General features: G+C 34.7%; 1 protein-coding gene across 1 annotated transcript in view; it reads right to left on the bottom strand.

Moving 5' to 3' along the window:
* The window catches only part of LOC132555421 (uncharacterized), a 144,235-nt gene that overhangs the window by 33,033 nt on the left and 92,009 nt on the right, over positions 1-19,193 (bottom strand). The window contains exon 13 of the mRNA XM_060219772.1: positions 1,002-1,235. Within this exon, the coding sequence (XP_060075755.1) occupies positions 1,002-1,235 (234 nt within the window). The remainder of the gene's footprint in view (positions 1-1,001; positions 1,236-19,193) is intronic.

Raw genomic sequence — 19,193 nt, 5'->3', positions numbered from 1 at the left:
ACCCCTAATTTTATCATAACCTAATTCCACACAAACCCCTAATTTTATCATAATCTAATTCCACACAAACCCCTAATTTTATCATAACCTAATTCCACACAAACCCCTAATTTTATCATAACCTAATTCCACACAAACCCCTAATTTTATCATAATCTAATTCCACACAAACCCCTAATTTTATCATAATCTAAAGATAAGAAACTGACACCCGGTTTTTGATAAGTTTGGCTGGGAGTACAGACTCGAGTGCCAGAACACATATCTATCCCAGGACAAACCCGTCCACAGAACAATAGTTGGCACTGAAGGATGGTCACAATTAACTCCAGAAATTGGCCTAGAATTGTAGAAGACAGCCAATGAGAGTGCTATTTACAGGCGTATATTTAGGTTCATCCCTGAAATCACACAACATGAGTTCCATGTGGTCACCTTGCCAACATTTCCGGACAATATTGGCGATGTCGGTACATGTTTTTGATATATCTTTGTGAACCTGCTTGCGAGGGCATTATCATCATTGTCCCTACTGACAGGTGACTCCGTCGGAGAACATGTATTTGTGAGAGTACATGTTCTTCGACGGAGTCACCTGTACTCTCACAAATATAACTTCCACACTAATGGATACACTCAGTTTCGATGCATGAAGGTCACTGTGAAGGTCAAAATGTCAAATAAAGGAGGTCAAATTATTCATAGGTAAATTTTTTACCTTTGTGCCATAATTGAACTTTCACCCTGTTTTTTCTCCCCTTCAAACCGACCCACAAAATCAGAATGCAATAATAGAATGTGCAGGTGAATTTATACACAAAACACCATCCCCAAAATCTACGTGCAACAAAATGTCATCAATAGTATGAAGATGTTTTTAAAACCAAATAATTTTTTGTTTTCCTTCAGTGATGCACAAAATGCATTCTACTCTGTGATTGGCTACTCTCTAAACGCTACACCTGGCTACACCAGAAGCAAACATGCAAGGCCTGGTATACCGGAAGAGGATGCAGAGATACCAGAATCCACGCTGGATGTATGGGAGCCATTTTGTTGATCATGTGATGTGCCGTTTTGAAAAAGTGTACTGCTCGTGGTTTCAACATGTTCATGTTTGCGTTTAGTGACGGTAGCATACAGACTGCCATCTACTGGGCCTTGAGAGTGCTGATCTCGGATGGTGTGGGTGGCGCCCTCTCTTGATGAAGATGTCACACTGTTTTCATTCACATCTGAAAATTAGTTGGATACACTGCAGCAGCGGTCATGCAGATAAAAATGACATCAAAATGCTGTGGTAAATGCTCTCAAGTTTCGTTAACAATTGATCTTTTACATCTTTTTCCATGATATTACTGATATAATTTCTAAAGAATATATTTAAACTGGTCTTTGGAATAAAGTTTCATCATTATAAATTTCAAAAAGTCTGACTTCAGAGGAAGTACATGTCCTCTACTTAGTCAGACTTCACAAGAAGTACATGCCCTCTACTAAGTCAGACTTCAGATGAAGTACATGTCCTCTACTTAGTCAGACTTCAGAAGAAGTACATGTCCTCTACTTAGTCAGACTTCAGAAGAAGTACATGCCCTCTACTAAGTCAGACTTCAGATGAAGTACATGTCCTCTACTTAGTCAGACTTCAGAAGAAGTACATGCCCTCTACTATGTCAGACTTCAGAAGTACATACTCTCTACTTAGTCAGACTTCAGAAGAAGTACATGCCCTCTACTAAGTCAGACTTCAGATGAAGTACATGTCCTCTACTTAGTCAGACTTCAGAAGGAGTACATGCCCTCTTCTAAGTCAGACTTCAGAAGTACATACTCTCTACTAAGTCAGACTTCAAAAGAAGTACATGCCATCTACTAAGTCAGACTTCAGAAGAAGTACATGCCCTCTACTTAGTCAGACTTCAGAAGAAGTACATGTCCTTTACTTAGTCAGACTTCAGAAGAAGTACATGCCCTCTACCTAGACTTCAGAAGAAGTACATACCCTCTACTAAGTCAGACTTCAGATGAAGTACATGTCCTCTACTTAGTCAGACTTCAGAAGAAGTACATGCCCTATACTAAGTCAGACTTCAGATGAAGTACATACCCTCTACTTAGTCAGACTTCAGAAGAAGTACATGCCCTCTACTTAGTCAGACTTCAGAAGAAGTACATACCCTCTACTAAGTCAGACTTCAGAAGTACATATTCTCTACTTAGTCAGACTTCAGAAGTACATATCCTCTACTTAGTCAGACTTCAGAAGAAGTACATACTCTCTACTTAGTCAGACTTCAGAAGTACATATCCTCTACTTAGTCAGACTTCAGAAGAAGTACATGCCCTCTACTTAGTCAGACTTCAGAAGAAGTACATACTCTCTACTTAGTCAGACTTCAGAAGTACATATCCTCTACTTAGTCAGACTTCAGAAGAAGTACATGCCCTCTACTTAGACTTCAGAAGAAGTACATACCCTCTACTAAGTCAGACTTCAGATGAAGTACATGTCCTCTACTTAGTCAGACTTCAGAAGAAGTACATGCCCTATACTAAGTCAGACTTCAGATGAAGTACATATCCTCTACTTAGTCAGACTTCAGAAGAAGTACATGCCCTCTACTTAGACTTCAGAAGAAGTACATACCCTCTACTAAGTCAGACTTCAGATGAAGTACATGTCCTCTACTTAGTCAGACTTCAGAAGAAGTACATGCCCTATACTAAGTCAGACTTCAGATGAAGTACATACCCTCTACTTAGTCAGACTTCAGAAGAAGTACATACCCTCTACTAAGTCAGACTTCAGAAGTACATATTCTCTACTTAGTCAGACTTCAGAAGTACATACCCTCTACTAAGTCAGACTTCAGAAGTACATATTCTCTACTTAGTCAGACTTCAGAAGTACATACTCTCTACTTAGTCAGACTTCAGAAGTACATATTCTCTACTTAGTCAGACTTCAGAAGTACATATCCTCTACTTAGTCAGACTTCAGAAGAAGTACATACTCTCTACTTAGTCAGACTTCAGAAGTACATATTCTCTACTTAGTCAGACTTCAGAAGTACATATCCTCTACTTAGTCAGACTTTAGAAGAAGTACATGCCCTCTACTTAGTCAGACTTCAGAAGTACATACTCTCTACTAAGTCAGACTTCAGAAGTATATACTTTCTACTAAGTCAGACTTCAGAAGTACATACTCTCTACTTAGGCAGACTTCAGAAGTACATATTCTCTACTTATCCACATTTGTAATTTTATTTTTAGCAGTAAATCTGATTTTTTTTCTATTCTATCATCAGTATCTTTTTGAATATACATATTGACGGAGTCAAAAACATCATAAGCTATAATGGGGAAAAAAAAAATAAATAAAAGAACATTTACCGTAAATGAATGAAGATATGAAACTGTTATTGGGTTTTGTCATCAAACACAAAGTAAACAGGGTGGTATAATCTGACAAGGTCATGACCTCAAACAATTTTATTTCATTGAGTTCCAATTTCTTTTTTTTAATTATTAGTAAAAAACAAATATAAACCTTGGGATAATTTTGATGAATCAAAAGTAAAAAAGTTTCTGTAATAATTTTGAAAAGAATTTTAAGTAACCATTTTGTTTTAGAGTTTTTACCCATTTTTTTTAAAACAAGGATATGAGAGTTGATCTTGCCACCACATACCTCCATGCACTTGTACACCATGTAGAGAAGAGAAGCAGTACTAACTGATAACATTGTAACATAACATAACACCTAACTACTATTATCAACACACATCAGACTTCAAAGACCTTCAACTCCAGCGTCTGTTTACAACGAGGATTCCTCAGTGTACAGTATCAGGTACAATGTGTTCACCCATTTTATTTAGGAAGAATAAAGAATTAATAGATGAAATTGTGGTTGTTTTACACATTTTTTTTGTGTGTAAATGTTACAGTTTTCTTCACATTTCAAGACAGTGATGTCAGAAAATCTTTTGAACTCATTTAAAAAAAAATATAACTGTATTTTGAAAAAAAATAAATTTATCCAAATATTCAGAATAACTAAAAACATTTAAATAAATGATTTTCTTCAATGAAAATATAATTGATACAGCTTAGATTTTTTTTATATTTTTCAAAACATTTGAAATTAATTTTCTAATTTTTACAAAATACTGCAGAAAGACACCAATGGGTTTTTAAGATCAATGTCGGATCTTTGAAATGCTGATGTTTAATTGTTGAAATACTGAAACATGAAAAAATTACATTTACATAACACACACATATAAACAACAAACTTTGGAAGAAGCATGCAGATGAAAAATCTAATTTACACAATGATATCCCAGGTGAAAGTTGAAACTAATGAATTTAATGCTATGATTGAGAACTGCATGCATTCCCGTATGACTAAACATTCTTCCACCACCAATATTCACAATGCAGAGTCTCATACAAACAAATCTATAAATATCTACAGATTTCAATGGACACTACAAAATATCTTCATTAAAAGAACGCTTCTGTAGGTACGCATCAAGGTTCAAAGGTAAAACCGATCACACAAGTGGAATTTATGACAAATCCTCACATACAGGTAAAAGTTATGTTAAATTCTTGCATACAGGTAAAATTTATGATAAAAGCTCATACAGGTGAAATTTATTAGAAGCTCTCGCATACAGGTAAAATTTACAATAAACTCTCTCATATAAGTGAAATTTATGATATATTCTCTCATTCAGGTGAAATTTGTGACAAAGGTTAACTGTCTCATACAGGTAAAATTTTTATGACAAAGGTCATTTTCCTCCTACAGATGAAATAAGGTTAAGATTTTTGATATAAGTAAATTTCAGGATAAAGGTGAACATAGAGCGTATAATAGGTTACGAGGGTGGGTCGGGGATACAGCGAGAAGAGTGGAGACTAGGGTACCATTTTGTATGAAGTCTAAATGTTGTAAACTCAAACAGATGAGAAGCATCATTTATTTCACTCTAAATCAGATACCATAGCATTTTCAATTTATCTAAACATCTCATAGGATTTTTAAATGTCTAAAAAACCTTTGAATTTTCCTTCAAAGAAACAGATGTATCTAAATGTTCATTTGGAGATAGAGGGAATAGCTGTGAGTGGACTTAAAAACCTTTTCTAGTTTTCTTGTTTCCCTGAGAAAGATGTACTTTATTTGAAATAAATGAAGTGATTCTGTCGAAAGACGGACCTGAAGCCAAGAAATGGAGAGATTTTAAACCTGTCTAATCTTCTTTCCTATATATGTGACTAGCTGAATTTAGATATCTGAAGACAGGCAACATATTGGTTTCAATACTGACAGAAAAAAGCAAACTTTATTTTAGGTATGGTAGGGTACACTTTCCTTTACCACCCACTGTAAAATGTCTGGGGGAGACAGATATGAAATATTCTTTTCAGGTATATCCAAGCAAAGTTTCCAGTTTTCCATACCTTGTTTGTATGCAAAGATTTCTTAACAAAGGAAAGTTTAGAGAAAAAATTCTAGTTTTTTATCAATAACATCTACAAAATTTTAACAAGACAATAGCTGTTAGAGTGTTGGGATTTCATTTTACAAACAGAACTGGAGCTTCATGAAAATTTCTTAGTAGAGTTCTGAGAGAAAATTTCCCATGGTAACTCTAAACAGAAAGAAATCTTTTTAGAGAACTGGAAAAATAATATTCTTAACAAGGAGTGAGGATTTAGAATCCTTAAACATGTTTCTCAAAGTTCAACAGCTTGTAGAATTAAATTTGGTAAGACTTTCTGTATAGAGAGTATATAATATTACTTTTTGAAGTCACACTAATTGGTTATATTAGAGGTTTACTGAACAGATATTATATTAATTTTTATAAAAACTATTTCTATATTTAAAATCAATCTTTATAAAAAGTTCACACACAAACCTGACATTATCCTAGCCACTTCATCGTCCCATTTGTCCTTTGGTTTAGACATTTTGGTAATGAAACTTTCCTGATATTTCTAGTTGTTGTATATCTTGATAGTATTACTACTCAGGAGTACGCACGCTGTCTATTGTGGATTATATACTAGTATAAATCCGTGATATACATAGTCACACTGAAAATTACACAGGAATTCCCCGAAACCACAAATTACTCAGACGACCTGGACTGAAGTAGATTTGTTTTCTAATCAACAATCAACATCCGTGTACACATGCCAAACTTTCTACATCATCCAGACTCAGCAGCCCAATCATATCCCTAAAATATTTGCCAGCTGATTCAAAATTTAATGTATATTGAATAGTAACACAAACATTTGTGTGTTTGAAATCTGTGACTTTTTGGACAGAAATGTGCTTATTAACAATGGACTACATATCTGATAAAAATAACATGATAATTACCATTTTATGAGATATAAAAACCTTTCTTTTTCTCTTTATTTTTGGAGCCCTGATCCTCCCCCAAAACAAAAGTGACAACCTCTTGGCTTTTACATGAGTTATATATTACAATCATAGGCAGGTATGAAATAGAATTGTTATAAAATTGGATACAGACATCTCTCCCCCCTCCCCCAACTCCCCCCCACCCCCCACCTTCCAACCATTTCCAAGCTGCACTGTCTTTACCTAGCTATTACCTGTAATTATCATCCAGCTGTCTTTGTTTTCAGAAGTAACTTTTCAGTCAGATATTGTATATCACAGATCACAGAGTGGTCTATTTTTACTCCAGAACATCAAAAAGGAAAAAAAATCATCTTGGCTATATGTTGTTGTTACTCACAATTCATTCCCTTACACAATCTCTGATAACATTTATTTATAGACATCAGTACATTTATATCATTGAAAATAACAAACAGTTTTGTTCCCTTTGTCTGCCTTGATTTCTATAATCTCCTCTGAATCAACAGTTTTCATAAAATTTCACATATTATATATGTATTTATATGTTCTAATGAAGGATACCTGAATTTCCCCTTGGGAGGCCCCATTGTATAAAAAATATGTGTAGTGGGTGATGCAGTTCATATCTCATGAATGAGTAAGCAGTGATGGCCATATGTGGCAGTGTCCCTACCACTGGCAGCCACTGTACCTGCCACTGTAGCCATGGTAACAACATGTTTGTAAACTTAACAAACTTTAATTACTTTTATCATATAAGTTTTACAAGTTCTGCCAAAATTTACACCACTTCTCTGACACAAAGCATTTTACAAGGTCAAAGGTCAGAGACTTGAGTGTAATCCGTTACAACAACAACTAAAAAAACCAAATACTTAAATTAGACATGAAGGATATGATATTATAAACCTTGATAGCCTTCTCCATGTCCAGTTCTAATGAGATTTTAAAACATGACTATTAAGTCTTTCAAACTTAACTGGCTAAATTTCCTTAATATCAAAAGTAGATGAAGTTTAAACAGCTCTAAAATAGTTGTATAGTGAAAAAAACATCATAAACTATGTTAATTTATACATATCTGTAAGATTAATTAAAATGTAACTATGTTCCTCCATACATCTGTATTAATAGTCTGACTGGATTACCTATCAAGACTTATTCAGTTGTATTGATTAACATGCTTATCTCCCTTTCATTTCAAACCTTAGAACTGGACATATCCAGGAGACCGGTCCACAGTTTTGGATACAGACTAGTACTGAAGAAACTCTAAGATGATCACAAAAAACAACAAGAAAATATCAACATGTCAACACAATCATAATCCAAACTCAAATTCAATAATACTTGGGGAAAATAGGAACAAAAGAGAGATTTACACAGAGATTCCAGAAAAAAGTACAATGAGTATAAGACCAGGTGTTCTGGAAGAGTAAGTGTATTCTACTTCATCAGTGACATGTAAACCTTGGTCAATCCAAGTAATTATTGTCTCATTCGCAGTTAGACAAAGATGTATAGTAAAATGAGGTGTTTATTACTGAACCTTGGACAGCTATCACTATCATCACTGTATCTCTGTATTACTTAATACAATTATGATTCACTGAATGAACTTAACACCATCAGAGGTGGCAAGTTTTACTCAGGTCACCTACTAGTATTCCCTTTGAGAAAGAAAATGTGTTAATTTTTGTATTAAGTACTTGTTGACCACCAAATCACCAGGTAAACCCCCTTCTCTGTATTCCAGTTCCACTAAATCTGCTCCCCTGAAACTCCAAAGCATCTTTACACCAATGTCTAGACATATTCCCTGGTCAAACTTCCCTTTATCACAACAGTCTGTTTACAGTTGACTACATTTTTCAGATCTTTGTTTTACGATTCAGGGAGAATATTTTTGGCATGATTAATCATCATTTACACCATAATTTCATTACTTAAGTCAATACAAAAATGTATTTATCATCCAAGTCCTTAAATTTGCACCTAACTGTTTTTTTTGCCCACATATCCAGCAAATGACAAATATCAAACACAATCTAAACTGGCTGAACTATAGGTTCAACAAAGTGTGTGTATTCTGAAATGTCATTATCAGAAAGGGTTTATTTGAGAATATTCCTCACATCTGTACTACACATCAGAGAAATGGACTTGCACGTACCCAAGATGTCTGCCATGGCCGCCTTCACCCATCTGGGAGGATGAAAAGCATGGCTAGGTACAAGATCAGAGCTCTGAATTCTTAACAAACCTCAAACCTCAAAGTACACTAATTATAGCTAACCCAATGTATCTGATAATGCTTTCAATTGTATAAAATGTCATTTTGACCGAAAGGAAACGGACAGAGGTCATTCAGTGCTTTATTGGAACAGAAAGTTCAAACTGATCATATGGTACATCAATCATATTTTGGAGTTAAGGCACATGGTAACTTAAGAACGGGGCCATTTCTATACAAGATCAGTTTGTATTTTTCCAGTTGGATGTCAAATGTTTAAACTTCAGGAATTCCCAAGGGTACATCAATCATATGTTTGAGTTAAGGCACACAGTAACTGAAAAACAGGACCATTTCTAGACAAGATTAGTTCCTATTTTTTCCAGGGGGATGTCAAATGTTTAAATTTCAGGAATTCCCAAGGGTAAAATCAAAAGACTGATATACAGAAGGATCCACAATAATAAGAAAAACATGTGTAAATAGATAATTTGATGATATGATAGCAGACTGAGCTAGTTAATATTGATTTAATGGTTTTCTGGGGACTGTAAACTTTACTGAGCTATACAGATCTCTTACAGAGACAGACAGAGCTCTACTGGGACAGATAATTACCCCCTCCCCTAACACTGGTCTATAGGGTATAGACAAAGGGATCCCTACAGCTAATTATCCCTTCCCCCTTACTAACCACTGCCAGGTGTTCCTCAAAGCCCAACTAATCACACCCATCCCCAAACCCTATAATTATTGCCATACCAAAGACTGCATAGCTATGTGTAGACATCTCTTCCCCTCCATCACCCTTCAGAAAACTGTCCTATTTATAGGTCAGTGTGACCTTGACATTTACTGACATACCAAGAGATTGACAGAAGTTTAATATTCATTTTTCCATCATTTTACAACTAGTGACAAGTTATGAGGTCAATAGGAAATTTCACCTGGATAGCTGTTGATATATCAACTGATGTTTCCATAGGACAGACATAAACATATATTGTGGTCAAATTGAAGTTCAATAACCAACGTTTTATGAATACAGCTACTGACATGTTGAGAGGTCAATACAATGTGCAATAACCAATGAATCATCAATATCAGGATTGAGACTCAAGGTCATAAGGACTGAGAAATAGCCTTTCTTTAATCAATACAACTGATGACATACCAAGAGGTTATAAGGACTGAGAATTAACCAATATTTTATCAGAATATTTTGTGGTCATTTCATCAACATGTGAAAACAGTAAGCTGTGACAAATATTAACAATTATAAGACCAATGTGTGTATGTACTGTTTGTTGATTTTCTATAAAGACCTGTCAGAAAGCCAACATCATTATTTTGCATCATGTAGCTGTCAACACCACTTAAACAAAACATGCCTATGACATACGCTTTGTAGGAATGTTGGCAGGCTAGGACTGCATTTGTTTGTAAACAAAAATCGAAACAGCATGACGATCACAATAAACAGGTGATCACTTAGAAAAGCAGGAACATGGAGATAATGTAGTTAGGGAATTCCTGTTTGAGTCTGACAGAACTTATACACAGTTGTAACCACTGTTACCAATAGTTCCTGCACTGCAGTTGCCTCACAAATCAACAAACTACTTCTATAGCCCAAGGATTATAAGTATTCATAGAACACATTATAAAAACTACTTCTATTGCCCAAGGATTATAAGTATTCATAGAACACATTATAAAAACTACTTCTATTGCCTAAGGATTATAAGTATTCATAGAACACATTATAAAAACTACTTCTATTGCCCAAGGATTATAAGTATTCATAGAACACATTATAAAAACTACTTCTATAGCCTAAGGATTATAAGTATTCATAGAACACATTATAAAAACTACTTCTATAGCCCAAGGATTATAAGTATTCATAGAACACATTATAAAAACTACTTCTATTGCCCAAGGATTATAAGTATTCATAGAACACATTATAAAAACTACTTCTATTGCCCAAGGATTATAAGTATTCATAGAACACATTATAAAAACTACTTCTATAGCCCAAGGATTATAAGTATTCATAGAACACATTATAAAAACTACTTCTATAGCCCAAGGATTATAAGTATTCATAGAACACATTATAAAAACTACTTCTATAGCCTAAGGATTATAAGTATTCATAGAACACATTATAAAAACTACTTCTATTGCCCAAGGATTATAAGTATTCATAGAACACATTATAAAAACTACTTCTATTGCCCAAGGATTATAAGTATTCATAGAACACATTATAAAAACTTCTATAGCCCAAGGATTATAAGTATTCTACTTCTATAGCCCAAGGATTATAAGTATTCATAGAACACATTATAAAAACTACTTCTATTGCCCAAGGATTATAAGTATTCATAGAACACATTATAAAAACTACTTCTATTGCCCAAGGATTATAAGTATTCATAGAACACATTATAAAAACTACTTCTATTGCCCAAGGATTATAAGTATTCATAGAACACATTATAAAAACTACTTCTATTGCCCAAGGATTATAAGTATTCATAGAACACATTATAAAAACTACTTCTATAGCCCAAGGATTATAAGTATTCATAGAACACATTATAAAAACTACTTCTATAAGCCCAAGGATTATAAGTATTCATAGAACACATTATAAAAACTACTTCTATTGCATAGAACACATTAGGATTATAAGTATTCATAGAACACATTATAAAAACTACTTCTATAGCCCAAGGATTATAAGTATTCATAGAACACATTATAAAAACTACTTCTATTGCCTAAGGATTATAAGTATTCATAGAACACATTATAAAAACTGCGTGTAAATAACAAATCAGCTGGACAACATTTTGAATATCATTCTATTGGACAGCATTTCCAATGGACAATCATTCTATTGGACAATTTCAAATGGACAATCATTCTATTGGACAGCATTTCCAATGGACAATCATTCTATTGGACAATTTCAAATGGACAATCATTCTATTGGACAATTTCAAATGGACACAACAATTTGTAAAAGGCATCACTCCCTATGGACAATTTCAGTGAAACAATACCACAAGCAAATTGTTTTACAATTATACAACTCATTAAACTATGAAAATCCTAGTAGACCGTTAAGACCAGACAGTGATGGACTTGTAACTAGGATACAGCAGTAGTACCAAGCCCCTATATAAGAGATCAGCCAGAGTTTAGCTGGGTCACAGATGGGTTATCAGAATTATAGGGTTCAGTGACCATCAAACTGTGAATCCACCCCTGATGGTCATGGCTCCATGTTGTTCCTACTGAGCAGCTAGAGAATAACCGGTAATTGGCCCCATGTTGAGGTGGATGAAGGAACCATCCTTGTTAAGTGAGCCACTTAGCACCAAGGAATCCAAAAAATTATTTTTGTTACAGCTCAGTTCCTCACTGATCCAAACCATTTTATTGTTACAACATGTAGAGTGATACATATGTTATAGAGAAGACAAAAAACAGTCATGCAGCTACTAGTCTCCAACACACGATAGAATGCACAGAATGAATCAGTGGTTTTATAAGAATGTGTGTACAACATAACTTTCTAACAAAGAATGACTGTATTACAAGCAAAGATATGACCTTGGCCTTTCAAGAAATCACCTTGATTTTTTAGGGATGATATGACCTTGACCTTTTGTGGAATGATTTTTCAAGTCCTTGACCTTCACACATAAGGAATTACCTCCCTTTTGGAGATATCTTCCTTAATTGAGAATTTAGAATTTTATTATAAATTGTTCTTAATCTAGATACCTCTCAGACTGTAGGAGCTAAACTAATCACACTTGAAATTGTTGCAGGCAAAAATTGGGTCAAGAAGCCAAGTTGAGTCTGATATTTTCTAAAGCTGTCTTAACGTACCTAAAGAATGTCTATGATGGGCAGCCTGTTTGCTTAAGTATTTTACAATACATCTCAACCAACTGTGACAAAAAACCATGTTAGAAATAAAACTGCGATAAAAGAAATATCCAAGAGAGATACAATCTGTATCATCTTCGTGATAACTGACATGTCTGCTCTTAAAAAATCACGCCAACAGCTGCATATGTCTGACGCTGTTTCCTCGTCTTCTATCCTGATCAGTGGGTGGAGATGTTGAGGTTAGAATTTGAGGGCAAGGGTAGAGTAGAAAAGATTCTGGGATAATTACCAGAATCCTGACAGGTGTAAGTTATAGCTACTAGTTATGATTAGAAAACATCCTGGTACAGTAAAGCTAACTGGTAGCAATTCCTCCTCCATCTTAATTTTCCTCCAAATTTTTAAATGGATTTTTTTTTGTCCTCATCTAATCCATGATGAGATGCTGCTCATTTAGACTTATAAACTAGATCCCTGTACTGACATTCTCCATAACTCTCCCTGAAGGTCAAGCCTCATTCCCTAGCTACCAATTGGATACCTCTGTATTTCTTTTACCAACATGTTAAATCTCTGGGGCGGTATTAGTGTCCAGGTGATAAAAGACATGGACATAGATATTCCTAGGGCATTGAGGGCGACTAGTTGAGATGATTACTACAGCCACTGGTAACCATGGCCACTAGTTACCTAGTCACTGGTTCTTGGGCCACTGGTAACTCCAGCCACATTTAACTCTAGCCACTTTTAACTGTAGCCAGTTACTGGATTGTAATTCTAACCATTTTTATGATGAATTATCATACAAGCTTATTTGCAACTCCAAATAAATTATCCTACAAGCTTATTTGCAACCTAGAATAAATTATCCTAAAAGCTTATTTGTAACCAAGAATAAATTATCCTACAAGCTTATTTGCAACCAAGAATAATTTTTTAATGTCTCCTTTGAAAAAATGATCTCATGATTATAGGGACTTGTGCTGAAATTCCAAGTATCCTCCTAACATTGAAGGATCGCTGTTTATCTAAACTTACCACTTACATAAAATCTGGAGATACTTCAGTCTCTTAAGAACTTCTTCATCTTTAAATACTATCTAATGCCTATTATGAAATCCGGTTTTTATTTGCAGGGATGTTGTTTGGAATTACAGATTGTAATGCGACCATTGAAAACACACAGTGCACTTATTTAAGGTTTATTTTTCTTCATTTCATATAGACCAAATTTAATGAATAATAAGATTACCCGGTATGTAAGCTAATTTGCATGGCACACAAATTGGAATCTGCTCCAAATTATAAAACATGGTAATGAAAACAGTATTGGAAAGTTATATAACAATATTCTTATTTAATGTTAATTACAAGAAACACAGCATAAATATTTCCATCACAGTTGCTTATTTTGCCAGTACATTTTAGCAATAATGAATTTATACATAACAAGATAAACATTCCATAGAAATTTTTGAACATGAAGAAAAATTACCATATACTGAATTATCTCCCTTGTTGATCACAACCTGACCTTATGACCTCAATCTTCTCTGACATTGTCCATTCATTACCAGATCTATATCAGGAGATGAATTTAATGATTAAGTAAGGTTTAAGGATATTAGATTGGACACCTTCTTCCCAGCTAACAGTGGTGATGCCTTATCTGTTCACCAGTACTGTGATCATAGTGTGTGGGTGGGGGAAGGGGGAGTAATGGAAATCTCTTGAATGGAAGAATTCTTATCGGTTGACCTCCATGTTCCCCAATTCTGCAGAGAGGAGTATATGATAATACAACCCCACTTGAATGGAAGATTCCATATCTCCTCACCTCTATGTACATTGGTACTAACATTTTTTCCGTGAGGGATGCTGGATGATATTCTCGAGAAAGGGACACTTCCACTTAGAGTTCAGACTTGTTATCTTTTTGACCTTCCTGTTTCCTAATCTCACATAATCTGAAATACTTTGATGTTCAAATTAACTAATACCAGTACACCCAGGGAAGAAAATAGCATTTCCTGTGTATAATGGTATCCATAGCAACTATACAACAAAATTTAAGGATGATAAATCTGTAGCTTAGGAAGGATCAATCTGACCTTGACCTTTGATTAAGTATCCAAGGGTAATGACCTCTATAACCATATGACTGCCATTCCACAATAATGAATTAAGATAAAACTGTTTGAAATGCCAGAACAAAAAGAGGTTCCTTGTGACATATCTATGACCTTGAACTAAAAAAATTGACCTCATCAACTTGTCATACATAAGTAATATGTATAAACCTACATACATATTTTTTGAAGGAAACAAAATGGGAAAATATTATTCAGATTGTAAGAAAAATCAAAGAATTTAAACATGAACCTGTTAAAAATTGACCTTTATCATCTTGTAAGATTTTAGTAAACCAAATTAGACCTTCCTTCGTACCTTTCTCAGTAAACTGAACTGAAAAAAAAAACTTTTGTACAATCTCATCCCTGTAAAATTGACCTGAGAATCAATTTCAAAGAAGCTATCTTTTCAGCTTTCTACCTTCCAGGAGGAGACCAAGATATTACTCATTCATGCAATTCCATCATTTAAGAGGTCAAAGGTTAGGTAAGCAAACACTTGGCCAACAATATTATTCCTAACACCAAAGTTACCCCTCATTACAAGAGAGTTCCCCAAACATTCTTGTGATGTTTACATATATGTCATGATGTTTATATTGCTAGACCTGTGCTGGAGATTAGAACCTTTACCTGAAGGCAAAACTTCTGGTAACTAATAGCAACAGAAAGTATAACAGCAACATCTTTTTCCTCCCAAATAGTTTTAAAAGGATTGACTTTCTGAAAATCTGAAAGTCAACATTTTTTGTGTTCAGAAATGTCAATGTTGACCTGACATCATAGAGTACAATGGCTGATTTCGAAAAAAAAAAATGAAAAAAATAAAATAAAAACTTATATGAATGAAAATGACTAAATACATAACTTACCGTTGGGTATTTTTTTGGTAGTAAATTTCCTTAATTCAGGCATTTTGTTAACGTTTCTTCCTGTAAATTCCTAGATTTGGCAGCAATGTGCCAGACAAACAGTGTCTTAAAGTTTGATCTTAGGAGGTAAATCCTGGAACATAATTGCTTACAACACTGTACAATATGAGTCACCTGCTTGGAATACAATCAGAAATCACAAGAACTTGAGAAGGAAATTTGCTTCCAAGTCAGGTCTGTATCCTTAGATAAGACAACTTAAACTTGGAGACACACGAAAAATCACTCACATAAAATGTTACGAAAATATAGCCATCCAGACGCGATGAGAATCCTATACACTTTCGAAACAGAAAAAAAAATCTGGAAAAAAATATTAAGTTTGGATAAAACTGATCACATTTCAACTCTTTTTTCTGGATTTAGTTTATTTCACACAAGTGATAAAATCCAGAAATGGAACATATGTGTTTAAGAAGAATTCAGTGTTTATCCAGTAAAAGTTCAATCCAATAGGTTTGTGCTATAAGATTCACATGAAGGTAAGAAGTATACACTATTAAGTACACTATGGATTCTGGCTACAGACATACCACTACCACTCCCCCAGGAGTACAACAACACACTGCCAGGAACTCTTCGGTAATGAAGTCGTGTACAGTGGTTGTGTTGCCGTGGTACCTGACAGTCCCCCCCACCACTGTGAGGATGAGCAAGCCGAGTGTGTATCTATATACCCCACTAGGCACCAATGTCTACCAGGCTAGGGCTCTCAGATGCTCCCCCCCAACATCCTACTATCTCTGACACTCAAACATTCCTGGCAGAAACACAGTTCTACAGGTATACAAGAATTTACCACAAACTCTGTCAATGCTTCATAAAATCAGAGACATTCTATTTCTACCTACGGACACCTTTAGCCTCATCTCTACGTGATAAAAATACCCAGTTTAGACTTTCCGAACATTCATCAATATTCTGTATTTTCAAAATTTTCTGCCTTATCGTATGCTTGTTCAATACGTTTTCCTATTTGTACATGAAAAAAATCTACAGAATTGTTACTTTTCTATCGTTAGAAGTGATAAATTCTATAGATACCAGGCTAAGTTGGTAAATTATCACAGAATCTATAATGTTCTCAAGTCTACAAAAAGTTGTGAAGCAAGTTATATAAACCCATGAAAGTCTATCTTATTCACACAGATTGAATCATTCAACAGGACCTAAGTGTGGTAGAAAAAACCTGTTTACGTCCGATTGAGGAATCAAACCCTGATTACCTGGACGAAAGATGTGTACCTATGTAGTTCATAGCTTTCCACCATTCGGACAAAAATTGAAATTATGGTCTGATCCTGACTATGTATAGTACAGGAAGACTGAGATTTAATTAAAGTCTGCTGATGTATCACACAAGCCAGGGTCTATCTCCCAGATATCAGTGTTTATATGTTAACTTACTCTAAATATCAACAGAATTAGTTCTGTCTGTTGATGTTACCCAAACAATATGGTCATTCCACACCCTGCACATGTATACAAATACACACCGAAAGCTCAGCGTCTTGTTTACATTAATATCATACCTTATAAACTTTTCTGAAAGCAATGCATTTCTCATCAGGATCGAAAAAAAATCTTGCCAAAACATAGAAGCAGGGTTTCTCTCTAAGAAACATAGCAAATCAAGCTGGGACGTAAGTTAGTATGTTTCTTGATTTAGAAAATTTTACTACTGTGTTGATAATTTCCAGCTATCTATAAGTCAAATGATCAAATTTAAAGATGAAAGTCCCAAATTTATTTCCAGATAAATTTTTTTAACAAATTTTTTACTCCAATAATTCTCAATTTTTTGACATGTTTTATTTGAAAATGTCTGGACATACACAAGAATGCTGGCCAATAAGGTAACATTGTTCTCATGAAATCTGAAGTAATAAAGTTACACTGTTTCGAAGAAAATACAAAATGTCTTCTAAATTTATCTAACATTCTCTGAAAGAACATCCCTAGAATTCTGCATTGCTACATGTTGGCACATAAAGATTGGACCATCCCTTATCACCGAGCAGGAAATCGCTACTGAGGAGTTTCAGAACTGATAAAAATATCACCGCTACAAACCCAACTAAATTTTTTATCTGGGCAGCTTTTGAGCGATTTACAAAAAAGACTTGAGCAATTTAATGGCACTGTATCTGTAGGTAAGTGCTATCTGACTTGTGAACCATGTTAAAACTGTCTATTCTGTACTAGGTAAGTGCTCTTTGATAGCCTTGTAAACTAGAATCCTATATCTCATTTTGGTTAGCAGGTAATTTTGACAATTTAAGTAGTCGTATATCACACACAAATACTGATACTGAAATTTAGTTTACCATTTTTCGTGTAAATATTTACATATGAAAAAAACTCCAGGTTTATTACAAAGGAAATAATGTCTGTATTCACAATGTTATTTGAATTGATAAATCAAGCCATTAAATATCTTTCCATAGTATCCTGCAGTAACCAGGGGGTGGGCTTATTACAGGACAATAATCCTTGGGGGCCAACACATGACATATGATTCCTAATCAGAGGGTGGGCTTATTACAGGACAATAATCCGTGGGGGCCAACACATGACATATGATTCCTAATCAGAGGGTGGGCTTATTACAGGACAATAATCCCAGGGAGCCAACACATGACATATGACTACAAATCAGAGGGTGGGCTTATTACAGGAAAAGCTTATAGCTGGATTAATAGATGAATCTAGGACAGAATATACCAATATCACTCTCCGGCACCATGCACCATTAAAAAGCTTTGCGTCTGACAAGACATGACCTGTCTTGACAAATGCTACTTTAAAACCAAATGATGCATGTATGTAGACATGCCAGAGGATAAACTGCAACTGTTCACCCCCCTTTCTCCACCTCTCCCCTCCCCACCCCTCCTCAGCAAGTGATGCATAATCAACAGACACGCTCCCAAATTTACCACAAGTATTTGGCTTCTCCAAGAATAGACCAGATACTAACAAAAAAGGAGCAGAAAAAAGTGTGAATCACATTAAGAAGAAGATAGGGGGAGTGGAATTGATGTCTACCTGATGTAGATTTCTGATGGTGAATCCTGCACCAAAATCATTAAGCAACCCATATTGTAATTCTTTATTATTTCATTTGCCAATGGAAAAGATGTGAATATTTTATATATTTCATAACCTCTGACCCCTGATCCCAAGTCCTTAGCCAGGTGTGCCCATTGCTCCAGTGGTGCCTTTTTCTTCGTAACCCCCCCCCTCCTCCCCCAACACTCAAAACTTGATGCATCCATGCATCTCCCACATAGAAAACTTGCACTTACTTACCCCTACAAACATTATCACCACCCTGACTTGTAATCTTTCCAGAAGTTATGTTGTTTCTATGCTTTTTACTTGTCATAAATTTTGGAGAACTGTTTTTATTTTGCCTACAAAAACTAGAATATATCTTCCATTTTTTTCGAGAAAGAAATTCAGTAAAAGGGTTTCAGAGCGTACCATGTAGTTATATTGATATATATGATAAAGCTAATTGTTTTAAAAAAATCATGTTTCTAAAGAACATTTAGTAG

This window comes from Ylistrum balloti, unplaced genomic scaffold (assembly GCF_031769215.1).
Source record: "Ylistrum balloti isolate Yb309-2 unplaced genomic scaffold, AGI_CSIRO_Ybal_v1 Utg370488, whole genome shotgun sequence".
Taxonomy (NCBI): domain Eukaryota; kingdom Metazoa; phylum Mollusca; class Bivalvia; order Pectinida; family Pectinidae; genus Ylistrum; species Ylistrum balloti.
Note: the sequence above shows the minus strand (reverse complement) of the source record. Positions and strands in the feature narration are given on the sequence as shown.